Genomic DNA, 27,774 nt, shown 5'->3' with positions numbered 1-27,774 from the left:
TGGTGGCAGATTTTATTTCTGACCCTAGTCTAAGGGTCCTGTAGCAATATTAGCAGAAGATGCTGAATCATCAATCAAATAAAAAATACAGTGTCATCAGCTGCTTCAGGAAGTACAGGTGCAAGCACATGACGACAAACAGGACATGTTCCCGACTACAAAAAGAGAAAAAAAACACCATTTAGGTCATTTGCACAGTTTGCATTCAATTCTACTTAAAAGCTAAAAGTTATTATCTATAAAGTATTTAGTATCATCTCAAACTCAAATTTGAGTAGCTAACTGGAGCTGACAGCTAACACAAACTCAGAAGAAAGACTTGTTTTACTTTTACACCAGCTACACAGCAAACGCATCAGGTTCTTCTTCACAGCATTGATTTTACAGGTGGGACTTTTTTTTGAGACAAGAATTAAAAATAAGTTAGGTACAGCCCAAATCTAAGAGAAAGTATTTTGTCCTAGGTTTCAGCAAAGCAGTCTACTATGACAACACACAAAAAAAAGGCAGGATGTAAAACAAGAAAAATGAATATGGTAATCAACATTATCAAGGTAAAAAAAATTATAAACCCATCAGTTAAATCCACCAGCCCTCCATACTAGAGGTGTTCTGATATGACCCCCATGGTACAATCCATCAATCTTTCTCTTACACTCCTGAGGAAATTGTGCTACACTGCAAGCTCTCTGAGAACTACCAAGCCCAGACTTGCACTGCACATAAAGAAAAGTGCACGTACAACTAAAAAAAACCATACCAGTTCATTAATTACGGTTGGTGTAGTCTAGCTTCAACCTGATGCAAGCATTTTTAAGGCATTGGTAAGGAAACTGATTACAGATCATGCAAATGAAACCTACTATCATATAGAATTACTAAAGGTAACTTTAAAAAAAAGTTAATCTACAAGCATTTTAGTATTTCCTCTGCCAGTCTTAGCTGTCACCATAAACGGGCCTGACATTGTGGTAAGACAGAGCAAACGTTTTGCTCTTCTCAGAGAAAATCATTCCATTATCTTAACTTCAAGGTAGGAATATAGTAAAGAAAGCTTCTCTTGTACCAAAACAAGTTATAATTCATCCACATGTCTTTCATTCTTAGTAAAGGAAAACATATTTTCCCTTACAGAAATATTCCCTCTATTGAAAAAATTGCCCTTCAGGCAAGTACAAATATAAATTTCTTTCCTCACTTGCACAAGAATTTGGTTCCATAATGCATAAATTCAACAGCCAGTTATTTCTTGATATTTCATCCCACATTTTCAAAGCATTAAAATTATTCTTCCCAGAATACACAAAATATACAGTCCCCCCACAAATCTTCCACCAATCCTGTAGTACTTACTCTCTGTAACCAAAGAGTTACACAAGGTTTGTGAAACAAATGATGACAGGGTAGCTCTGTGATGACTTCACCTTCCACATATTCACTGCAGCAGATAGTACAACACTGCTCTTGACCTAAACCCAAGATGAAGAAAAAGCATTACTACCTTGTTTTACATCTAAGATGAACTCAAATTAAAATACATATATTATCAACAGTATCACTAATGGTTACAAAGTACAGTCACAGTAATTCCATTAAAGATTAGTTTTCCAAACAGATCACAATTATATTCAGATTCAAAACATCTTAAAACAGCATGATGCAGTAAACATACTTAAGTATTGCATCTGTGGTATTAGAGAAAGTTGAACTTGTTCTTACAAACTCTGTTGAAATTACTTTTTCATTATTTTTCCATACCATTGTGGTCACCTGTAACAATAATGTGTGGCAGACAATCTATAGTTTCTTTCGTAGCTGGGGGATGAGTCTGTTCAACATCAAATGTAAGAGACTCCAACTGTGCCAGAGCAGTCTAAAAGGAGCAAGCAGAGATCAAGTTCTCTTACTCACAAATGTAACGTTTCATACAAAACAAACAAGCAAGAAAAGGAATCCAATTCTAACAGTATTACTTTTCAAATGGAAGATGTATGTCAAATTAACCATTACATACCTTTTTTTCGTAATGAATGAGATGAAACTGAAAGTCAAAACAATAACACCTTGTTTTTAAAGCATTCTTAGTGTATGAGGACAGAGTCACAACTTAATCTACAATGAACATTTGTTAATTTTATAAAGTTACAGAGAAGGCAGCAAGTTGAAAGTGTAATAAAGCTTGCCAATCTAAAACTGTCCTTTCATTTCGCTTGTGAAAATAAAAGCTTTATTAACGTGTTTCCTGGCTTCAACTATTACTTGGGCACAAACAAAAAATATTAAGTACCTTGGCAAAACTAACAGTGTAAACTTCAAGAAATAAAAAAAAACCAAGATCCATGCAGGTATTTCAAATCTTAAGACAGACAAAATGCTCTGAAGTAACTCTTTTTTAACTCAAATTTTTTTATCATACAAAATCTTTAAGATGACAAGTCTACACTATATTTGCTGTGTCTATTTGCTGTGTACATCATACATTCAACTATGTAAGACACTGAAAGAATATCCAGTAGAAAACAAAGATTAAAACGACAGAACTCAGAATATTTGGTTGTATTGGCTGAGACATGTACTACCTGTTTGAACAGCAAACAAACTGAAACTGAAAAACCAATAATACAGAAGCACTGGGTTCACACCCTGAATGAATTAGTCACATCCTTTAAAGTACAACTACTTACTGTATTAATCAGCTTGAAAATTATTCACTCTATTGGCCACAAAACTCTTTTAGTAAGAAGTGTAAGATAGTGTGATATTTTGTAGCATTGGGAATACACTTCACTAAAAAGCTCTACAAACTAGAGAAACATTGGATTATACAGAAACCTTCTCAGTAGTCTTTTCTTTTAAACTTTGCCTGAAGTTACTACAGCTTGAGCCTGAAAACATGCCTGGACTTAGACCACAGTGACAAGGTAGTTCAAGCTATCACATTACCACAGATCTAAACTAGCAGTTTTATACCTACAGACAAACCTTTGTGGCAGTGAGAGATCAGCATGAGCTAAGAAGTATTTACAGCTTCTACTGCCACATGTATTCTCATCTAGAAATGCCAGTGTAAGCAAAAACCTGGGGTTATCCCTAGTGCCACGTGCAAGTGCCCCTACAAAACAGGTATAATTCTTCAATTGCTAATACCCATCAAATTCTGGTACAGCAGGCAATACTACCTTACTAACATTAAGATGATTTTAGTATTTGTATTTGGTTTTTGCTCCAACTGCAATGGTCTGAGAATAAACTGTAGGCAAAAATATTGTGCTTAATCAGAGTAACTACTACACCTGCAAAAACTAGGTAAGATCCCAGGGATATAGAATGTTGCAGTATTATTTATGTGTCAAACTTCTCTGTTTATATCCAGCATAATAATCACATGATCACTCTGACAGGACTGCACACATTTCTTTTGACAGAGTACTTAGGCAAATGTTGTTACACAGGAATGAGAAAGAAAAACTTAAGAGCCATAGTAAACTCAGTCTCCTTGTCAAGTGTTAATGTGCAGATAAAAAAAAAAATGGGATTAGTTTCCCCTCCCTACACAGATCCTCTTGCTTTGGTGCAAAGGAGGAGGTCAACTGTTTTTGCAGTTCTGATTTTTTTTTTGATGTAGTGAGAACAAGCAGCTATGAAAGAGACAAGAATTTTCTCTATGGGTTCAAAATACTGCTTTTACAATAAGGATATCAACAGACCTTCTCCATGTTAATGAAGTGTCTCTAAATGAGCAATGCTAACAAGATCCTACACAGCTGGATACTTGTGATACTTGATCATGAATTATGACCTCCCATATACCTTCAGGGACATACAAAACCTGGAAATTGTATGACTGCCAGCATAAGGGAACGACCCTTCCACTGCCTTGGAAAAGACCTGGGAAGCTAATTCAGAAAAATCCTTGACTTTGCATATGCCCATGGGAAAAAAATCCCATTATCTATGATTGCTCCATTGTCTGCCAGCTTTACAGAATATTTCAAAGTGCCCTTGGTATTTTGTCTGCAAGCACACTATGACATACAGCCTGCCCTGTTCACCCCTTTAAAGTGGGTGCTAGCAGTCAAACTGCCCCTTGCTGCCCTAAACTTATGTCACCCACAAAACATTCAGTTCTGCTGTTGTAACACCATATTTTATGTCTACAGATCACTTAACTCTTATTTTGACAAATACTCTGCAGGGTAGATTTCTGGCAGTGCAAGAATGGTTGCACTGCATCAAACTGGATTTCAGCTAGCTCTATATTCACTCTGACATTGACCAACCTGAAGTAATAAACAAAAGACACGATCATAACCATGCTGATTCTTGATAATAAATGCTTTGGTCTATCCAAATTTAGACAGGTGAAATGGGATAGAACAAAGTAAAGATAAAAGGCATAAACACAGAAAAGTCAAAAAGTCAGTAGAAGTATTGATAAATGAAAATTTGAGAAATCCAAATGCACTCTTGCAAAAAAAAAAAAAAAATCTGTGACAATTCACAGGCACAGATTCAAGTATAAGCTTTCCTTTGTTATGTAGAGAATCTGGCCAAATTCTTCAGAATTACATGGCATATGTTTATACTAGTAGAACCCAGTAAGTTTCTTTGCCTTATGAGGAAATAAATGCATATACTAAAAGGAGTCGGTGCTGATCAATGACTTCTTGAGTACATCCTTTAAAAAAAACTTCCAAAATGTATTTTGAACCGGAAGTTCAAGACAACACAGGGAAGTAAGTATTTTGTCCCTTATTCTCCTGACTTTCAGATTAAGTTGAAAAAGGATTCAACTATAAACATTTGTATCATAACATCACTGATATAAGACCACAAAAATATTTTAATACCTCCACAGCCTCTAAGTGTCCCTCTAGTGCCATAAATGTGAGAAACTGCGGTTCCATGTAAGGAATGGCTTGAGCAAGTCCTAGGCCATCACCAAACTCATCAAGTAGTCTGAAAAACATGTGTTAGGAAACACGGTCTTATTTTCAAAATAAATAGTTACAACACAAAGTATGGATATATCAAATTATTGCACATCACCTGTTAATAACAGCCAGATACCCAGCCAGCTGATCTTTCCCTCTCCTGTTGTCCTTAACAGGACATGTGAATAAGATTAAAAGCTTATAGGTCAAGAAAAAGGGCCATGAGTCATCAATCACTACCACAGGCAAAAGAGACTCAATTCAGGAAAAGTCTTAATTTAATCGAAAGGTTGAACCAGATGATCTTTTGAGGTTCCTTTCAAATTAGGCTGTTCAATAATCCCATGAATTTATCACCAACAGAAATGGATTTGAATGGTGAGAAACAAAGACAAAAACTAAAACACCTTTCCCTTAGCCCTCCCTTTATTTCCAGGCTCAACTTCACCCTTTCATTCTTGAGTCCTCTAAGTTCCCCTACCCCAAGCAGGGCAGAGGAAAACGAACAGGGGTTGTGGTCTGTCCATAGGAAGTTCCTCTCTGCAAGGGTGTTTCCCACAAGCTGCAGTCCTTCACCAACTACTCCAGCATGGGCTCTCCCCAGACACAGTTCCTTCAGCAAATCCCTACCTGTTCCACCATGGTCTTCTCCAGCACCTACAGCACTTCCTCCCCCTTCTTTTCTGACCTTGGTGTCTGCAGGGTTGCTTCTCTCACATCATCCTCATTTCTCTTTCACACACAGCTTGCTGTTCCTAATTTTTCAATCCTTTCTTAGTACTTTCCCAGAGGCCCTACCCTGTGGTGGATCCACTGGAGCCAGCTGGAACCAGCTGTGTCCCACATGGGGCAGTCCCAGTCTCTCAGAGGCAGTTCTGCAGCTCCCTACCCCTAGACTCAGCACACTGGTACCACACTCCCACAGAACATTGTGATGGGAGTTTTTACTGTGAAAGGGTGTAAGTTCAGCTAATATGTTTCACATGTATGGTACCAAGGTTGTTTTACAACTAACAATCAGATTTTGATTACATCATGTGTTACAGTTCATGGCTTGGCAGCTCCTTTGAGTTCTGTTTTAGAAATTCAGAAATCAAATCTTAAGCACAAGTGAGATGATTTACAGGTCTGTATGTGCTCAGCTGACAGAACTTAACAGACGATCAACATCTTTATCCCTGTTTTAAGTAACTAGGAAGCTTACCAAGGCCAACCTTAAAACTTAAAACACAGCTTCTGTCCCTATCACACCATTAATTCCATTGCTAGCTTACTGCCTGACAGTATAAGAATACATGCCTTTTAGTTTGGACTCTCATGCATTCTCTCCCTTTTATGTTTTTCCACAATATAACTTCACAAGTAGAAAATAACAGTGTTGGTATGTCTGCACTTGAGTTTATATTTTAATAAGCAGAAGAGATCAAGTGTTATGCTTCTGACCGGAAAGCTTTTTGTCTATCACATTCTAAAACAAACACATTATACTATCATACATTATTCTATTTTGAATGTGTCTCCAATCACTTTACTCCTGGTATTCATAGCATTTCTATACTAAATTGATTGCAATATCCTTCAGTAATCTAAGGACAGAAAATGGAGTGAACCATTCAAACTTATGACAATATTAGGTAAGTACATGGCATTTCAAAGAGAAATAAAATACATCCGTAATGACTAATTTATGCCAGTTTCAAAGGAGAGAAAGACCAATTATAAAACAGGACTGACTTGAATGCTGATAACATTTATATTGCCTTATTTTTGTTACACTTCCACTTGAAAATTAAATTAAAAAATACACCCATGCCTTGCATATTTAGGGCACCAAAATATTCTCAAATCACAGCCTAATTTAGCAAATCTATTCCCGTTTCTCTCATTAGAAGATACACAGCACTTGAAATAACTTAAACTTTAAAACTGATATTATTAGTCCTTGAAACAACTGCATACTGGTAGTCATGAGTACTTTTGACATCTTACATAGAAAGCAAAATAGTAGCTACAAAACCTCTGACATTAAAGCAGTGCATACCTCCACTCCACATCCAGGTCTTCACTCACACTGGAGTCATCCTCAAGGTTGTTATTTCCATCCAACAAGAAGAATCCAAGATGTACAAAATCACTAATTGGATCATTTTCCTCGTCACTGCTACTTTCTGCTTCCTCTCGATACTGTAACCAAGGAATTTCACCTTCCTCCAATAATGCCTGCTCCCTTTATATAAATAAATGAAAAGCTAAAACTAAAAGGCTAAGAGAATTTACAAACACACATAAGCAACAAAAGCCAAACATAAAGATTAAACAGGCATGTTTCCCAGACTGCAGAGTCCCAGATTAGAAATCCAGCATTTGCCATAAAAATTCAAGAAATTCCCAGTGGTATCAGCTCCAGACTCAGCATCTAGTAACACCCATGATTCTGTGGCTCAAGGTCAGCAGTACAGTAAGCAGCTTGCTTCGATTTTTCCCTTGTACAGCCAGCATCCCTGCCATGGTTAATACATTTGGTACTAAACATTTTCTTATTTATCTACAAGTTCCTAAAGGCATTAAGGAGAAAGATTATTTTGACACTCCAGAGCAGAGCAGCCTCCATGGCAAAGCTTGGCCTGAATGTGATGCAAAGAGAACCTATCTTGGAAGAAAGAGTCTTCTTATTCCTGGATATTCTAGAGAAGCACAAGTCACCTGGATACAGAGAGTCATGGGGCTGTGAGGCCCACTTTCCTCATAAAAAGGAAAATAAACAGGAATTACATTAAAGGTGCATACATTTTCATGCTGTTGATATCAAAGAAAATAAAAGAGCACACAGCTCCATTATTGTTGTTCTGAAGGAGATGAGTTGTCATGAAGTTTTCATAAAGTTATACTAATTCTCCAAGATCCAAAAATGTGGAGAATACTAAAAGAGCATTAACAACAAAATGGACTGCTTGGCAATAGCTACTGTGCACCTAAGAGTGGAAAAAGCTGAAAGAACACTTAGGTGTGGCCTTTGCTTTATAAAGAGTCAAACTAGAGTCAATACTAGATGCTTAGAAAAAAGCCAAGCACATTCTTCTTAGCTGTATATAGCTACAAGTTTTGCCTCATAGCATAAGCAGCTGCAGTTTATAAAGTGCTGAATGACTGGAAAAATAAAGTTTAAAGTTACTAGAGCAAGCAAGTAATTCAGTTTACTTTAATCACTGATAGGGCTGCAGAAAATAAGGAGCAGCAGTGGAATAGGAGAAGCAATAAAGCAGAGAGATAAGTTCTTTTCAAAGAGTCCTAAGCAGTATCAAAAGACGTTTATGTAACATGTGTATGTTAATAATTAACTTGCCTAACTGGCTTTTTAAAGTCAATATTAAGTCTATCAACCATACTGACACTACGTGTCAATGCACTGTCATTGTTTCTGTACTTCTCATTACATAGAACTAATTGCATGAAATGCCAGATTTTCCCCGATTTGAAATACATACAACTACTCAGATTAATATGATGTAGGCAAATGATGGTTGCTACCACGGTAACTTTTAGATGTTATTCTGTGTAGTGCTATGTGAATACCCTACTACTGGCAATACCAGAAGCTATAGGAAGTTAGCTAATAAAATAAAGGCATACCCTTCTTGGAAATAGAAGTCTATGCTCTCCTGTTTGCCACCACTGCTGCTCCTCTGCACACCAGGGTCACGCTCGTCCCTGCATGAGACAGTCTCCCAGCTTTCATCACTTGAGGACTGCTCTTTTTCCACAGCAGTAAAATAGGAAGGTACAGATGTAGACCATTCTCCATCACTGCACTCTGAGCTGCAATTTAAACAAGGTAGTAGAGTATGAATTCAAACACTGCTTTAGGGGAAAGAAACAAACAACTTCCTCCTTTTCTATCAACACTGCTCTCAATATAGGCTTTTTCTCCAAAGAGAAATTAATCTTGTGCTATCTATCAATGCATTACAAATCAAGCGTACATAGAGTTGATTAAAAAAAAGAAAGTCTGTAACACGGAATTAAAAAATTCTACCCATCCTACTTTGCAAAAATGTTTTTTTCTTTCCTTGCCACATATGTAGAGTACACGAAACAACTCCAGAACAGAAACCAGACTCACTACACACATCTTTCCCCCAAATTACAAAAATAGCAGCAGCGGCATTGCTTGATGAACAAATAATAATCAATGTCAGCCTTACCACTCAGCCAAACAAATTTAAAGTAAAAGCTGTCAGAACATAAAAGCCATATAGAATGACCTTTTTTAACATAGAAAGATATAATGTATTACTTACTGCAAACTATTTGATTCACTAGCCCAAACAAGATGAATGGCAGGGAGTTTTGAAAAGACAATTTGCTCAGCTACCACACACAAAAGGGCAGTAAATAACCTTTGGGCACCTTAAACAAAATAGCAGTGCTAGCACATTCTTAGGAAGGATGAACTACTGCTACCATTAGTAATGGCAGTTAGACAATTCACTCACTACAGTGACAGTTACCAAAATTCAAAATATAGTCAACTAGCTATGTCACTTCAAAAAGTTAAAGAGAACACACATGCTTACTAGACCTCATTTTATAAAGCAATTCACAACACAGTTTTCTAATCTGCTAAACCCAGTATGTGTACTTATATTGTTACCTCTCCATCTAGAGACTCACTAACCCTTCATTGTATATTACAAATACATGCCAATAGAATTTTCAACTTAATGAATTTTAAGTTTTTGAAAAACTGCATAGTATATACTGCAAGTTTTACAAGAATAAATAAGTTCAAGATGCAGATTATATACATAGACGTTTTATTTTGAGGCAGGAATAAATTCTTCTATCACAATTTTGATAACTTCTAAGAAAAGCAACAGAAATGAAAATATTCGTTAATTTTGGGCTATTTTAATGGATTACTTTAAAATAGAAATCATACCTACTATGAAATTCTGATACATAGTCTAATGAATCTCATATTACACCATCCAAAGCTGAATATTGACTTTTTTTAACCTTTTGTTCTGTTTGGTTCTTTGGTTTTGAGTTGGGAGTTTTGCTTGGTTTGGAATGTTGTTTGTTTTTTATGTTGTTTGATCAAGTCTTTTAGTACATATTTTACAATTTCACCTTACATACTCTAAGGCTAGTTGAAATACTCAGATCTCTTGTTTTAGTTGTCGCCATTTTACAATCTGAGAATGACTTCCAATTCACTTTAAAATACTCCTCCTTTCTGCTTTAGTAAAATTTGTTCTCTTTAAGGTTTATACACAAACACTAATTCAAACCAGAAAAGGATATGCCTGAAGTCACTAACACTAAATAACTGAAGAACATTAAATATTTCAGAACTCAGGATTTAACTGTGCTCATTTCTGCACAGGTGCAGAACAATACTTAATGGCTAGAGAGTTACAGACTTGTCACTTGCCAAAAGCAAAGCACATGAACTTAGCATCTGCACGTGGATTTGCTGACAATAGTCCCTCCCCTGGCTGAAACCCCTCCTAACCTGTACCTGCCAAAAATTAAATGGATGAGCTAATGGATATGAACCTCCTACCTCCACCCCTGCCTGGGACCTTCCACCACCCTTCCAACTTAGACCATACACGGGTCTAACAAACATGCAAGATTTTCTTTTTCCCACACAGCTTCTACACACTAACACCACAACAGCTGTGCACCTCCTTGAAGTGAAAATGTGAGGTGGAGGCCCACACTGCAGCAACCAAAAGCTGAATTTCTCCCTGGGTTGGGAATAAGCTAACACTGAGCTGAAGGATGTAGTTTGGCACATATGTCAAATCCACTTTTTATGCAGCTCTGCATGAACATAAAATATGATTTAAGCCTTTAAGCATAAAACACCTTTCAAGAGTGAACATATTACTCCTTTGTACAGACTAATCATTGACAATTTATTTCATAAACATAAGTATTTTTAGGTTTTAGAACATAAATTATGGAGAGTCTAAGTTATAAACACATGGCTCCTGTTTAGTGGTTCAGTTACTGTCATCATCAAGAACATTTCAAATAATCCACATTTCTTTTTGCATGCTACAATAACCCATCACTATGCATCATGGAAGCCAATGCTACAACTAAAGAATACATTACACCTTCCTTCATGGCATTTTAATCTTCTAGCTGCAGCATTTCAAAAATTGAAAAGACTATGCACTAACAAAAATTTTTGAAAAAATTTTTACAAGGAATTGAAGAATTCATTTGCAAGTACCTTTATTAAGAATCAAAGAATTGTCAGGATTGGAAGGGACCTTTGAAGATCATCCAGTCCAACCCCCTGTCATCCTGCAGTCCAACCTGGAGCAGGTGACACAGGAACTGTCCCAAGTGGGTTTGGAATGTCTTCAGAGAGGGAGACTATGACCTCTCTGGGCTACCTGTTTCAGTGCTCTGCCACCCTCAACCTAAAGTTCTTGTTGTGGTAGAACTTGTGTTTTAGTTTATATAGTTTTAATCTTGTGTTTCTTGTCCTGTCACTGAGGACCACTGAAGGGAGTTTGGCACTATCCTCCTGGCACCTGCCTTGGAGATATTTATTTGCATTAGTGACATCTCCTCTCAGTCTTCTCTTCTCCAGACTAAACAGGCCCAGCTCCCACCTCTCCTTGTAAGAGAGATGCCCCAGACCCCCACATCATCTTTGTAGTCTCCACTGGAATCTCTTCAGTAGCTCCTTATCTTTCTTCAACTGTTGAAATCAAAAATGAACACAATACCCCAGATGTGCCTCACTAGGGCCAAGAAGTGGGGCAGGATCACCTCCCTGACCTGCTGGCCACACTCTTCCTGCTGCATCCCAGGATCCCACTGTCTCTCCTGGCCCCCAGGGCATACATGACCATCTCATGGTCAACTTGTCACCCAGCAGCCCCCCAGGGTCCTACCCAGCAGAGCTGCTCTCCAGTGGGTCAGCCCTCAGCCTGTGCTGGTACTGGGTATTATCCCCCCTGGACAAATGCAGGATCCTATATCTACACCTTGAAGAAGAAAAATCCTTAAGCCTACTATCCCTTATCTACTATTTTAAAATGCATTTTGTTCTCTCATAGTTGCAACTCTGCAATGTTTTAAGGACAAGTTTTAATGCTAATGAATTTTCAGGAAACACAATCTACTAAGCAGGTTAGCTTATGAATGGCAAACACACACACAAGACAGCCACATCAATATCCAGAAGACATGTCTTGTAAAGAATGCCATAGGAACATCAACAAGGCGAAAGCAAACTGCAAGAAAAATATGAAAAAAGCCATCACAAACACTACTACGTCTTCCATAAATGATCATATGATTATAAGTGTTTTTATCCTCAAATAGCTCAGTTATATAATTACCAATTAATAGTGAAGAGTTCTAAACCATTTTATTAATAGAAGTTAATCAACATAAGGTTTATCCACATTACTTTGTCTTTCAGGTGAAGAGCACAAAGTAGGAGGAACCTGAATACTGCTTCTCGTGTCAAGGTTGCAGCAACATGTAAATCTAAAACTGTAATAATTAATAGCTACTTTGGAAATACCTAGAAGTCTGAAGAATTTCCATTAGAAAGGGATTATAAACAACCCTATCAATTTATTCTTCAAATATTACAAGGAAGAAGAATTTCTTTCAAAAGGCTAGGGACAAGAACATAAATAGGCTGTCATGCAGAATATTGACATTTAGTAGCAAAAAAACAAATTCTGAAGTATAGAAGGAAACTTTCAAAGCTGAACAAGGCTTTCAGTCTTTACCCTCCATCTGCTCAGTAAAAATGAAATAAAAATAAACAAGTATTATTCCTCAGTGATAAGATGCTTTGACTGCAAACATAAGGAAAGGCTTTTTGCATTATCATAAGAGCGAAGGAGAACAAAGGAAAAGTTTGCATCTTGTTATCTGATTATATTCTGAAATCTGATATTATATTCTTGTTATCTGATTGTATTCAAGTTTTGGTGGCCTATTTGCTAACATATTGTCCAGTTTTGCACATTATTTTTATTATTATATTATTATATGCAAAAGATTCAATACTGAAACAGATATAAAAACAAAATTTTACCTGTCTTCATCTTTGTGGGACATTAAGTAATGTGTGTTGTGGCCTTCAAACTCATTCCAAAAATCACTGTCACTTGGAAAATTGTTTTGTTCTCGAGATACTGCATTTCTTCTTAAGTCTACTTCTGTGTTCCTTTGATGACTGTGTATTCTTGAGAGAAAGAACACACCAGAACTCATCTCATCTTTGCCATCTCTTAAGGGACACTCAGGATGGCATTGCTGGACATCAGCAATTCCAATTCTCCTCCAGGAATCACTTTCCTCTTCATCATCATTAGGGAGATGATTTTCTGTCTCCAGTTGTTTTGCAATATTTCGTTTCCTAATTTTAGGCCTCACTACTAGCTCAGATGAATTTTCTTGGTCAGTCTCTCCATCACTAATGTTTAATACATCAGCAACTGGTACGGGGGTCCCAATTCCAACATCCACTAAATGTTTTATCTGCTGTGTTTCATAACTGTCACCACACAGACTAATTTTTGGTATAGCTTCATCTTCAGCAGATTTAAGTGTCCTATTGTTTGGACTGGCCAAAGGCATTGGTCCTGCTTCTTCACAATTTTCTCTATAACTGCTGTGGTTGAAAGCAGACAGTTGGGATTGTAAGTCATTAAAAGACTCTACCTCTTTTTCACACTGAGAAAGTATGTTATCTAGTCTTCCCTGAATTAGACCTGCTGCTTCTTTTATCCAATAATACTTGTCTAGAGCATCCTCTTCCTCTCCATCACTGCTATCTGGCTCATAGGAGTCAATGTTTACAAAAGCAATCCCATTTTTTCCATTCAAATCATTATGCTCTCCAGACACATATTCTGCAATATCCTCAGATTTTTCATAAGGATTCATCAAGTCTGGTGAAATTTGGTTGCCTTCTAGGCCGTAACAGAATACAGAAAATGGTGATGTGGTCACTTCAGAAGTGTGGCTTGATGCACTTCGGCAATCAGGTTCTCTAGTGCCAGCATCTTTTGACAAAGGCTCATCTAATAAATCAGCAGAAACTTGAACCAATGGACTGGAATCTTCAGAGAAAGCTGTAAGAAAGAATGCACTAGAATAATCAAAACCAACAGAAATATTCTTGTCTACAACAACTGCTCATTAAAAAGAAGGGATAATTTACTAAAGCTGCAGTGCAAAGTGATAGAAACATCAGAGATGCAGTCAGTCATTCTTCAATAATATATTTACTTTCTCATTTATACAAACTAGGCCTACAGAAATAGATCTAAATTATACAATTCCAGCTACAGATGCAAGAGGGAAAAAAGTCTTAAAAGAACACATACAAAAGCAGAATTTTTACATTATTTATATAAAATGGAATTAAAAGATAACAGGAAAACTGAGAGAACGTTTCTCTCCATATTGGACTATCCATTCACTAACTGGCTAAATTGTGCCTTCTGCCACACTCAGAGCCACTTATTGCTATTCGTGATTACATACTCAAAGAACTATATTTTGTACCTGCACCTTTGAGTGCAACTCCTCATTAGAAGAAAACAGCACTTAAATTACACTTGAACACCTCTTGCATAAAGAGATGATAAACATCAAATCTAGCAGCAAGAGTTAAAGAAGGTAAAAAACTGCTACTACAAAATCACTCCTTTGTTCAAGTAATTTTTAAACTCCTAATCAAGGCAATAGTCCAGATTATTTTGTCCAAAATCAAATCTAAATCATTAGATGAGGCTCCATTACTAGGCTGGTGAATTCCTGGCACTGGAATCTTATGAGAGCTATGCCACTCAGCACCAGGAGTCTGGCTTCCAGGAAATACTGTATATAATTAGAATCTTGAAGCTCCTCCACAAAATTGCTATGAGCCAAGGCTGGTTGGCAGGCCCCTCTAGAGACCATCCAGTCCACTTCTCTTGCTCAAGCAGAGTCACAATACAGTAAGTTACCAAGGATAAAATCCAGTCATTTCTAATATTGCCAATATCTCCTCCTACCCATCTTCTACAGTTTCTTAGATTCCTAAAGCACCTGGATGGTAACTTCATGGCACAGGTACTAAAGGGGCCAACTGGAAAAGGCGCCCTCCTTGATTCATCTCTTGGTAACAGAAGGTCTCATGAGCCAAGTGGAGACTGGTGACGGTCTTGGCCACAGTAAACGTGAAGGGATCGAGTTTAAAGTCTCTCGTGAAAGAAGGAGAAGTAAAAACTTCAACTCTGGACATGAGGAGAGCAGACTTCAGGCTACTCAGGGAACCAGATAATGAGACCCTGGGAAAATCCTTTGGAAGGTGCTGGGGTTATTTTTTAAGGACCATGTCTCAAGGGCACAGCTACACGCAATTCCAAAAATGCTGGAATTCAAGCAAGGCAGAAGCCTGGCTTAGATGACCAGGGATCTTCTTTTGGAGCTAAAGCAAGAAAAGGTGTACAGCCAGCAGAAGCGAAGTCAAGTGACATGGGAGGAATACAGAAATGCTGCTGCCACTGTAGGGAGAAAATTCATGTGGCCAAAACTCAGTTGGGGTTGATGCAGGCCAGAAACAATGGAGGACAATAAAAAGAGCTTCAATAAGTATGTCCGTAGCAAAGGCAGTGAAGAAATAGCATTAGCCCATTACAGGATGAGGATGGTCACCTCACAGACAGGGACAAGGCAGAGATCTTAAATTATCTCTTCACCCATCTTCAAGACTGATGAAGAGAGGATGTCCAAGGAGGTCTCAGTGCCCTGAGCTAGAGGATGATGACCATAAGAATGATCAACTCCCAGTCAACCCTGAACTTGTACAGGATCTGCTGCTCCTGCTGAATCTCTGTAAGTTTATAGGGCCTGATGGGATTCATCTGAGGGTAGTCAACTAGTCTATGTCACAGCCGATGCCTCTCTCTTGATAATTTTTGAGCAATTCTGGGAATCTGCAGAGGTCCCAGAGTGACTGGATGCTGGCTAATGCTGTCCCAATATCCAAGGAGGGCAAAGATGACCCTGGAAAGGCAGGCCTGTTAGTCTACTTCAGTGACAGATAAAATTACAGAGATGACTATTTTAGTGTAGTGAAAAACCTGAAGTCATTGGTCTCAGCCAGTATGGCTTCATGAGATAAAAGTCTTGCTTGTCAAACCTAAATTCCTTTTATGACAGGGTATCCTACCTATTGGATCAAGAGAACCAGTTCATGTAATCTTCTTGGATTTTAGCAAAGCTTTTGATACTGCCTCACATATGATCCTTCTGGACAAAATACTCAGTCCACAGCTGCATAAATGCACACATCACATCACATCACATCACATCACATCACATCACATCACATCACATGATGGGTGAGTAACTGGCTCACGGGTCAGACACAAACAGGGACAGTGAGTGGGGTGACATCACACTGGTGACCTGTCACTAGCGAGATTCAGCAGGGCTCCATCCTCAGCCCTGTGCTCTTCAAATCTTCATGAACAACTTGGACAACGGACTCAAAGGTACACTAAGTAAGTTTGCTGAAGACACTAAATTGGGATGCTGGAGGGCAGCATTGGGGATCCTGGTTAATGACAAGTTCAACACGTGTAAGCAGTGCCCTGGCAGCCAGGAGGGCCAACCCTGTCCTGGGGGCATAAGGCCCAGCATCACCAGCTGGGCAAGGGAGGGGACTGTCCTGCTCTCCTCTGGGCTGGGACGGCCTCACCTCAAGTGCTGGGGGCAGTTTTGGATGCCATCATGTAAGATATAAAAATATTAGAGTGTCTAAAGGAGGGCCATGACGATGGTGAAGAATCAGCAGAGGGAAGCCATGTAAGGAGAGGCTGAGGTGACTTGTGACTTGGTCTGTTCATCTTGGAGGAGTCTGAGGGGAGATCAAAATGAAATGGCACATACACAAAGATGCGTACATACCTAAAGAATTATCTTTCTGAACATCTTCCAGTTCTAACTGTTTGCAGTCATCATTCTGTTGATGTCCATCCCTGTCTTGATTATTCAAAAATGGTCTAAACCCAACATAGGGATGTCTTCTTCCACATCTTCCAGCTGTAATAGTTTGATATCCTCCTGCAGGTTTGGGCCAGGCAGTTTTGCCAAGTCCTTGGCCCATCGCTATGTTAAGATTATGAAGGAAAGAAAAAGACAGATATTTATTAGACAGCAATATGTCTTTGCAGTTTCCCTCTTACCTAACACTTTGATACACTTTTTTAAAATCAAGTAATTTTCTATTTCTCTAAAGTCTATGTTCTTAATAATTATATTATAAATGAAGCTTAAAAGTGCTCTGGACCCATACATTATGAAAGCATGTAACTGAGTTTTCATCTACATGAAATAATATTGGCAAATACTGACTGTGCCTCTATCTTAATATATTTTTAGCAAATAACAGACTATTTTTTAAAACCAATCCCAGATGTCACACCTTTTTAAAAATCTTTTCACTCTGTTCATAAATCGGACGCAACACATATATTAGCTTGCAGAAAAGATTTGCAAGCACTATAATGGGGAAAATCCTTCAGGTAATACAGCACAATTCAAGCAGCCCTAGCTAGCTTATCTTTGTGACTGGAAAAGTACAATTAATCAAATCACACCTTCTAAAACAAAAGTCATAGGGAGAAGGCTTTATTCATACTGCTAGAGGTACTATGTTCAGTCATAGCCATACAAAGCATTGCCCACACACTGCTGTTTCTTTCATCAGTTTTCCATATTAATGAAACTTACAGCTTTTACCAAGAAAATATGGGATAAGGAGTAAAAAGGAACTTAAACAGTGGAAAAAGGCTGCCAATAAAGAGAAATTTTAATACAGCAGTATTATCAGGTATTAATAATCTAACACAAGGGTTTATTCCCAAAGGCTGTTGCTTGTACAAACACAATTAGAAGTTCACTATTTCAGATATACAATGAATTCTTTGTGTCCCTGTAAGTTACTTTTAATCTTTACTAGATATGGAATTTAAAAGTTTCTGTTCTTGAAACTCAACGAATTAAAAAGTTAACATTAAAGACAAGGAAGATAAAGTCTGCAAGCATTAATATAGTTATTATGCATTTCAGAAAAATATGAAAGCTTTTTTACTTCCTGGCTGTGCAACTAATCTCTTCATTACACTTAAAAAGAGAGTATCCATGGCAGAGACATACTAAAGAGATTGAACCTTGGCAGAAAAAAATTAGCAGGTATCTGATTCTTTTTTCCCTCATTTATCTAGGAAGCTGTATGCAGTTTGATTACACGTATTTTTCCCTGGAAATATTTTTGAATATTTGTCCAGACTTGCCCACCCATACATTAAAAACCAGAACCTAAAACGTTCATTTTGTTATTAACTATACCACTCCTGCAACCTTCAGAAAGGTGAAAACTCTGGCATCTTTGCAAAAGAAAAATCCTGATAACTAATGTAAGAAGAAAACAGGACTATCAATTCATTTTCCTATCTAGTCAGCCAGTAGTTAATATTTTCATTAAGTCAACCAGCAAGTTATTTTTTTTCAACCAAGCTCTGACAATTCTGAAATTTCCCTGGTTACACCATGGTCAGCAGACTGTCAAAGGGAGATGATAAATAGTAGTCACATCCAAATCTACAGAATAAAATCTAACAGATTAGTAAATCAGAGTAGCAATGCAGAAATCTGTTCTCAAACAAATGGTTGAAATAAACAAGGTAAAAATTCAACAAAACTGCGCAACTTTTACTTTCATTTTGTTCTCTAAAACATCAGTATTGTTCAAAACCAGATAACCACTCAACAGAGTCATGCTCTGAATGCAAATCTTTCATTTTTAAAAAACTGATGCTCACAACATGCAAAATTTATTTAATGCACTACATTTTTTGTTCCAAACAATGCTGTCACATACAGAGTCTCTCATCACATATTCAACTGCTTCTAGAAGATAAAGCAGGCAGTTATTATTCTTCTGTCCTGGGGAAGACTTATTGGAACAAGATAGTGAAAGCTTTCACCACTTACTGGAAGTATGGATGCCACATTTGGTTTCCAGGAGAGGCTAGCTTCTACCTAAATACAAAACATCTCAAAAATAAGAGAAGGAGGCATGCATTTATTTACCTACATGCCTAAAATGAGCATCATTTAGCCACATGAATGCAGAAACCAATTTACAAGAAACCCTTCAGGCAATGAAGCTGTGAAACACAATATCCTCTGTCAAGTACTTCTTCCAGGCTAGCTCAGCCTAAGAAATAGGTATTGCTTCAAAAGGTCAGTTTAGTAGACCTGTTCAAAGCACACCCAAGAGTCACCAACAAGATGTATTTCTGCAAAACTGACCAGTCTTAGAGAAACAATGAATCATATTGCTCATCACATCAGTGAATAAATAACTAAGGAAGGGCAAACAAGTTAATTATTCACTTCTCTGGCTGCTGATGTTTATACACACACCTCCATACTTCCAGAATGTTATTACAGTCATCTGAATTCCTCAAAAGGATCATGAACAGGAAAGCATTTTGGATTACAGTGCTGATTAAAAAAATGGGAGAGATTGTTACATAAAAGGCACAGCTCACACACAGGTAGGTCCAGCCTTTAACAGGCACTCCCTTAATCACTGACAGAGTGGTGTGCTTCCTCTTCACTTCTACCAACACTGCACTAAGTACACCACTCCCTAGAGACAGCAAATTACAGGCTGTAGCACAGAAAGCCTCAGAGTCTAGACCAAATCCTAACCAATTTATGCTCTTTCATGGCTTTAAAAAAACAGAAAAAAAAATCTGTTTTTCTGATGCTGCTGGCCTTAGTCCACTTGTGTGTTGCCCACCCAACTAGCTGCTGAGGCAGAGGAAGTGCCAAGAGTGGCCCTCTCCCAGAGTCTCTTGGAACCCAGGATGAGGGTAAGGCACCGAGCCTTACAGCGATTGTCGGCGTCGGGAAGAAGAAAAGAGTCAAGAGGGTCCTTTCAGGGTTCCAAGGGTTTATTGGAGGAATGGGTAGGGGGACAACTGGAGTCAAGGGGTGGATACCGAGAAAGGCAGAAAGAATAGCGCTGCACAATGTCAAATACAGGACCTCCCCCGTGGGAGGATACCATACATAGACAATAGGGAGAACTTAGGGGTGTAACAATGGGAGGGACTTCAGATACAATAAACCAATGGGGGAAAACATAGGTGGGGTTCAACATACAGCGTTCAATCATATAACACGGAACTTGTAACTGACTTAGAACTTTCCAGAACAGGTGTGGCCAGGGGGGATTGACAACCAAGTGGGCTTGGGCTAAGGTGATTGACAGGGAAGGGTCTGGAAGAAAAGGTGGGGTTTTGGGGTAATTGACACAACTAAAGCGGGAAGGGGCAACCTGGAACAGACCAACAAAAGGGGTGCAACATAGGGAGAAACCATTCTAATGAAAGGGGAGAACATAGCTATAAAATGGGAAAATAGCAAACCACAGCATCTCCCCCTTTTCTTTTTCACGAAGAAGGTGAGGAGGCACTTGATTCGTACTCTGACGGAACTTCCTTGCTCACCCACCAGTTCGGGTTTGGAACCGCGCTCACTTGATTTACATCCACTGAGAGGGAGATGCTTCGGTAGGGCAACAGAAACACAAAACAAGATGAGCAGAACTAACAAAATGGTTTTTACAACGAAGGCCAGCCATCCTGAGAGTCCCCAGTTCTTGAATAAGTTGTTCAGCCAGTCTTCCGATTCCTGCTTGACGTTGGTTACCTGAAGCTGCTGCATCTTGGAGTGGATGCTGCTGCTCCTCCATGACAAGTTGAAGCAGCAGAGTCCCTCAAATTCCTCGCAGCCGTGGCCATGTGCCAGGAGAAGAAAGTCGATGGTGGCTCTATTCTGTAATGTCGCCTTCCTGGTTATCTCCTCGTCTTCAAGGAGGTCGCTGAGGGCGGTTGATGTAAGGTTTGCTTGTTTAGCAACCTAGAGCCTTGGCCGTGGATATCCAGGGCAAGAATATGGATACCGCAACCCTTTTTGGTTTGGCCCAGTGAAAAATTTCTTCATTGCAATTTTCACCCAAATTCTCTTTTGGATAGCCAATGAATTATTTTTCCACTTCCAATCCACAATTTGAGTTTTGTTGGGCGAAAACAGCATCAACCACCCAATAGTGCATGGCCCTCCGAGAAGGCGAGAGGGGATGCCTGCCCACACTCCGTTTCTGCAGATTAGAAAACCACCTTTCTCCAATTGCAGGGGGTCATCAGTGGAGGCTGGCTACACATGCGAGGTGTTATTGCACCAGCAGGCAGCTTGATACTCCAACTGTTATTGGGTTACAGATGCATAAACTTTGGGGTAATACGGGGGAACGCAGGCGAAATAAACACAATAAAAAGCAGGGGATGAACCCAAAATTTCAAATTCTTGGGTTCTTCTTTTGCTTTGGGAAGGACCTTAATCCATTCCCGCCACAAACGAGGAGGATTTATGACCGGGAAATTGAATGTTTTGGGGACCTTTCGAGCATTGATGTTCTCCTGGATAGTGATCAGTTGTTTAGGGAATTCTTTGGGCTTGAATGGGATCCCCATCAGGTGGGTCGACATGGGGTCATCTGCCGTCGCCATCGACAGGCACATGTGGTCTTGCTTCATGGCCTGCGCAAGAGTAACCCACACATTTTTGCAGGGTTCAGGGATGATCCACTCCTCAGAAGACTGGCTGACACACAGGATGACTAGAAGGTGGAGTATCATCCTGGGCTCAAAGAGGCTAGCCATCTAAAATAAATTGAACACAACACAGATCACTCAAAGATTTCAGTTAATTGGAGAGAAATAAATGGGTTTGGTTCGAGGTCTGGGGCAGAGCTGCCTGACCCATGGGGGGACCCTGTATCTTCTTCCGGGGGTTGCTGGCGACGACGCAGTGCCGGGAAAGTGACCTCTTTCAGGGTTGGCTCTGACTGAGGCATACGCTTGACGAGGTAAGGTCAGACCCACCTCTGAGGGACCCACTTCAACCCGTGGGGCATGGAAACGCAAGCATACCCGCGTCCCCAGGTGACTAACTCGTGTGGACCCTCCATACTGCTGGTGTCCAGGTTCTTCACCATTACGGGAGGGTGTTTTCTCAACCGTAGTGGTGAAGAATTTGCAAACTGCCTCACAATGGGAGGACTTAAGCATTCAAAGGAGCAGTTAAGAAAGTTGATGGTAAAAAGGACTTGATGTAACTTAGAGTGTGGTGAATCCAATTGGGTGTCGCCCTGTTGCTACTCCAGGACTCGCCTGAGCGTTTGGTGTGCACGCTCAACCATGCTGTGACCTGTGGGGGAATATGGGATGCCTGTCTTGTGTTTTATTCCCTGCTTCTGCAGGAACTCCTTGAAGGCCGTGGAAGCAAAGGCCGGACCATTGTCCAACTTCACCTCCTTAGGCATCCCCAACACGGAGAAGGCCTGTACCAGGTGTTTTTGTACGTCTTTGGCCTTCTCTCCTGTGTGGGCAGAGGCAAAGACTGCCTCGGAAAAGGTATCCACACTCACGTGCACATACTTCAACCTGCCAAACTGCGGGATGTGTGTTACGTCTGTTTGCCAAAGCTCACAACTCTCCAGGCTTGGTGATACTTTTGGACCTTTGATGACTGAGGAACACCCACTCCATGATCAAGAGGGGGTCCTTCTGGTCCTGGTCCCACTGGAAAATGAGGCCATGGAGGTGCGACAACTTCCCTAAGACGATGTAACTAAACGGCAAGTTTGGCAGGTAGTGATGGGCTTGCCTCGTTCCCATCGCCCTCTCACCTTTTCCAGAGCATACCTTGCCTCTGGGGTCAATACCCTTGGAGAAATCAGCTCCTCTCCCCCTTCCAAAAAATTGAAAACGGGGGCTAGGTCCTCGGTGGTTAAGCCTAGCCAGGGCCTGGCCCAGTTCAAAGACCCACACAGTTGATGGAGATCTGCTAAGGTCTTTGGATTGTTGTTAATTGCCAATTTCTGCGGTACAACGGTCCGATTTGTAATCTGGAGCCCAAAGTACTTCCATGGGGGCATCCTTCTGGAGCTAGAACCCTGCAGAAATCAGAACACTGATTACTAGGTCGAGGACATGCTGTAACATATTGTCCATGGTGGCACAAGTCAACACGTCATCCATGTAATGAAGGATGACGGCCTCACCCGCTTTCACGTGCGCTGGGGACAGCAATGAGGCCATGTACCATTGACAGATACTGGGGCTGTTTTTCATGCCCTGAGGCAGTACCTGCCAATGGAAGCGCCTCATTGGGGCTTCCTGGTTGGTGGTAGGAACCGAGAAGGCAAACCGTGGGGCATCTTCAGGATCAAGAGGAATTTGGAAAAAGCAATCCTTTATATCAATTACATCTAGATTCCAATTTTGGGTGATGAGGGTGATGGCATTCCTGGTTGTAAAGATCCCATGTCCTCAATCTTTTTGCTAATTTCTCTGAGGTCATGGAGAAGCCGCCACTTGTCCTTCCCCAGCTTCTTGATCACAAAACACTGGAGAATTCCAAGGGTTCTTGGTTGGCATGATGTTTCCTTTTACCAACTGCTCCTCCACGAGCTCACTGAGTGCCTTTAATTTCTTTTTGTTCAGTGGCCACTGATCTACCCAAACCGGTTCATCAGTTAGCCAACTGAATTTCTGGATAGGGCGCTCCACAGTGGCCACTAGCAAAAATCCCATAGGGTTTTCGGGATTTCTATTTTCACTCCCCATTGGGACATGGCATCTCTACCCCACAGGCGGACATTATGGTCCATAACAAATGGGTGAACATTTGCCACATGGCCATTGGGCCCTTCAACTTTAATGATGCTCCTTGACTGCCAAGCCAATTTAGCCCCTCCGACCCCGGCTATTTTCCCAACCACAGGTTGCAATTCCCAATGTGATGGCCATCGGTTGGTAGGGATGATCGTCACATCTGCCCTGTGTCAAAGAGGCCATCGAGGTAGAGGTAATCCTCACCTCAATAGAGTTTGCATCCAGTTATGGGTTTATTCTTGCCTATCACTTCTGCCCAATAGACACAGGGATCCGATGGTTTGGCCACAATGTTGTTCGGCACCGGGATCGCCTGCGCTATTAATTGGCTCTTTGGCAGGAAGTAAGGTGGTTGGACACTGTGCGCAATGAGAAAGGAACCATCCGGACACACAAGCTGGGTCTATGGTATGATTTCAATCTCCAGGGGAGTATGTTTTGTGTCCCCAAGCACAATGTATGTACAGTCGAGCCTGGTGAATAGACCCGGAGACAGGGATCCGACTAATACGCCCCGCCAATCTTGGGTCTTGAACAGTACGTTCTCGGTAAGAGCCAAGCCAAATGGTGGGTGTGGTTCCCACCCCAGCACTGCATGTCTGGTTTGGTTTAAGTCAAGTCCAGCTAAATTTTTATTGTCATATCTGAGATCCCCCCTGAGTCCCCCTGGCAGCCTGCCTCATTTTGGTCCTCACACGAGGCAGGACCACACTCTCCCCCTAGTTTTTTTTTAGCATAGGTGTGGTGTTATTTTGGGCTCCCCCCTGAGGTGGCTCCCTGCTATGTCTGTGTGGACAGGCCTGTGCAATGTACCCGGTATGGTTATAGATAAAACAGTGCAGTGGCCCTGGCTGCTGCTAGTGTTGTGCAGTAGTCACTGCGACGCGGGGTGGTCCTCTAGTCAAAGTTGATGGTACTGCTGGAACCACCGCCCACTGCGCGCAGGCGTCTGTCATAAGATTGAGAGTCGGCTTAGGGTATAACGGTAGAGAACAAATCACTCTTTTGCACACCTCACTGGCATTCATCTGCACCATCTCTTTGATGATTTCCTGCTGTGACTCCTTGTTCTCAACCTAAGCCTCTCTACAAAATCAACGAAAGGCTCTGCCACGCCCTGCTTGATGGTCATATAGTTCAGTCTTGGCTCTTTGCCGGGCATCATTGTGAATGCCCTCTCAGCAGTGGTTTGGACTTTCAAAATCGCAGGCTTAGGAGTTTTTTCTGCCTGTGCCTCCACCTGAGACCACTCACCCTCGCCGCACAAGTGTTGCATCGTTATTGTATTGTTGTCCGCATCATCTGCACAGTTGAAGATTTGCAGAAGCTCAGGAAGGAGGTCCCCAAGCAACCTTTTCCACGTTGCATCCCACAACCTGTACTCGGTTGGGTGAAGTAGACATGAAAACAAATCCTTTAGATCGCTGGCGACCAACACGTTTGAAGAAAAGGTGGCATGTAACAAGCCCTTAAAGTATTTACTTTTTCTACTGAACTCTTTTTGAGCCTTGCAAATCTCCTTTTTATGGGCATATTCGAAAGGGTGCCAATTTGGAATACACCTCTGTCTAGTATACCTAACAGGTGCAGCTGTTAGGGTGGTCCCCTGTTCCGTGTTCCGGATCCTTGCCCTGCCACATCCAGTTTCCAGATTGTGGGAACCAGAAAGAGGGGTGTGGGAACCAGAAATCGGAGGAGGGTAGGTGGGACCATCTGCTGAGAGGGTGGGGTCAATGGAAAAACCACACCCACAATGGGCAGAGCCCACAGATGATGTCATAGACCTAGGAGGAGGTGGAACAACCTTGGTGAGGTCAGGCGAAGGGGAGGAGTAAGGGGCGGGATAAGAGGCGGAGGTTGGGAACAGTATGGGGTTGGGACAAGGGACCAGGGGCGGAGCCAAGGGAAGAGGAAGGGGCGGATTGGAACAGAAAGGATTGTGGGGAGAAGAAGCACAAGAGGGTGGCCATGCCATGTCGTCAATGCCATCTTGTGCCTCCAGGGTCGGGGAGCCATTTTGGGGATCTGGGTCAGGGACAGCAGAGGAACAAGTGGACTGAAATCTTATGGATTTTGGGGTTGACTTTAGTGTCAATTCAGGGGTAGGTGCAGGGGGAGGTTTCAGGGTTGGTTTTCAAGACTTGAGGACAGATTTTGGGATGGCCACAGGGGTACTGGTAGAAGAAACCACTGGGGAGCAACTCGGGGAAAGGGGTTTTAGGTGAGAGGGACTAAAGGAAGGGTCCCTGACAGCAGGCGCCTTGCTGCCAGGGCTATGGCACTGAGGAAACTGTGGGGAGCCAGGCAGGCACTGGCCAGTTTCCACAGCCAGGCTCACCTGCAATTGCTGCCGGGCTGCCCTGCGCAGATATCCCAGTACAGGGGAAGAGGGACAGGAATGAGGAAAGGAGAGGTAGGGGAAACTGGGGAGGTTCGCCGTGGCTTTTCACTCCCTCTCTCCTTTAATACAGACCTTACTAGGAGAAAAAGTCCCAGAAATTTATCCACGGATGTGTTGCCCAGGGCCCTCACACTAGTCAACTTCTGGCCCGCCAAGTCCCAGAACTGAACTGTCTCCAGCTGTGGGGGCGACACTCCGAGGAAGTGAAAAGCAAGCCATCTAACGAACCTGTTCAAACTGCTCTTAGAGAACATTTTCCCCCCACCCACCAGGGTTCCTGCAACTTGGAAATAAACCTCCCGCTGCTGAGCAGACAGCCTAGCGCCCATCTTTCTCTCTCTATTGGTCTTACTCGTCTGTTCAGCCACTCACCCTCCCTCTGCGGCAAAGGGAAACTTAACTAAAGAAAAAGGGCCTGGGGATCAGGAAGAAGGGTGAGGGAGTTATCCGCAGCCAACTACGTGGCCTTTTGGTTTGGGGTCCCTCCCTGGGACAATGCTCCCTGCCCTGAGGTGAGTTCCCCTCTCCCTTTTGGGGAATACTCACCTGTCTGTCGATCACCCGGGGAGAGGTGCCGAGAAGGAAGGTGATCCTCTTGGGCGAAGAGAGTTGCCACCTTCTTCCCCGGGAGCGCTGCCAAATCGGCCTGCTCCAACCGGGGGTAGCCGATGTCCCAAAACCTCCGGATCCTCGAATCCACTGGAGGCACACTGAAGGGTCACCTCGAAGATGGCCCCACATTGGGCGCCAGCTGACGCCGCTGGCCTTAGTCCACTTGTGTGTTGCCCACCCAACTAGCTGCTGAGGCGGAGGAAGTACCAAGAGTGGCCCTCTCCCAGACTCTCTTGGAACCCAGGATGAGGGTAAGGCACCGAGCCTTATAGCGATTGTTGGCGTCGGGAAGAAGAAAAGAGTCAAGAGGGTCCTTTCAGGGTTCCAAGGGTTTATTGGAGGAATGGGTAGGGAGACAAACTGGAGTCAAGGGGTGGATACCGAGAAAGGCAAAAAGAATAGCGCTGCACAATGTCAAATACAGGACCTCCCCCATGGGAGGATACCATACATAGACAATAGGGAGAACTTAGGGGTGTAACAATGGGAGGGACTTCAGATACAATAAACCAATGGGGGAAAACATAGGTGGGGTTCAACATACAGCGTTCAATCATATAACACGGAACTTGTAACTGACTTAGAACTTTCCAGAACAGGTGTGGCCAGGGGGGATTGACAACCAAGTGGGCTTGGGCTAAGGTGATTGACAGGGAAGGGTCTGGAAGAAAAGGTGGGGTTTAGGGGTAATTGACACAACTAAGGCGGGAAGGGGCAACCTGGAACAGACCAACAAAAGGGGTGCAACATAGGGAGAAACCATTCTAATGAAAGGGGAGAACAAAGCTATAACATAAAATAGCAAACCACAACATTTTTCCAGATATAAGTGCTCAAGGTTAGAGTAGATGCATTCGTGCATGTGTTCACAAAGTTGCACTGTAACTTGAGTTACAGCAATCATCCACATTCTTGACCACAATACTACATTAAAAAAAAAATCTCAAACCAATTTATAGAGCTACATGTAGGACAACTGGAATTTCCTGCTCAGACAGATGCTTGGTAGGATCCTGCCCTCACCCAC

General features: G+C 41.4%; 1 protein-coding gene across 1 annotated transcript; it reads right to left on the bottom strand.

Annotated features, from left to right (window-relative positions):
• Positions 1–24: 24 nt before the first annotated feature.
• Positions 25–25,995, bottom strand: PJA2 (praja ring finger ubiquitin ligase 2). Its single transcript, XM_088156847.1, is given in 10 exon segments — positions 25–77; positions 80–155; positions 1,354–1,469; positions 1,759–1,873; positions 4,851–4,959; positions 6,976–7,161; positions 8,565–8,750; positions 13,018–14,059; positions 16,887–17,087; positions 24,989–25,995. Coding segments are annotated over 10 exon segments (2,805 nt in total). The 5' UTR covers positions 25,710–25,995.
• Between the last annotated feature and the right edge of the window lie 1,779 nt (positions 25,996–27,774).

Source organism: Sturnus vulgaris, chromosome Z, assembly GCF_052056855.1.
Source record: "Sturnus vulgaris isolate bStuVul1 chromosome Z, bStuVul1.hap1, whole genome shotgun sequence".
Classification (NCBI taxonomy): Eukaryota; Metazoa; Chordata; class Aves; order Passeriformes; family Sturnidae; genus Sturnus; species Sturnus vulgaris.
The sequence above is the reverse complement of the archived record's forward strand: the minus strand, read 5'-3'. Positions and strand labels throughout refer to the sequence as shown.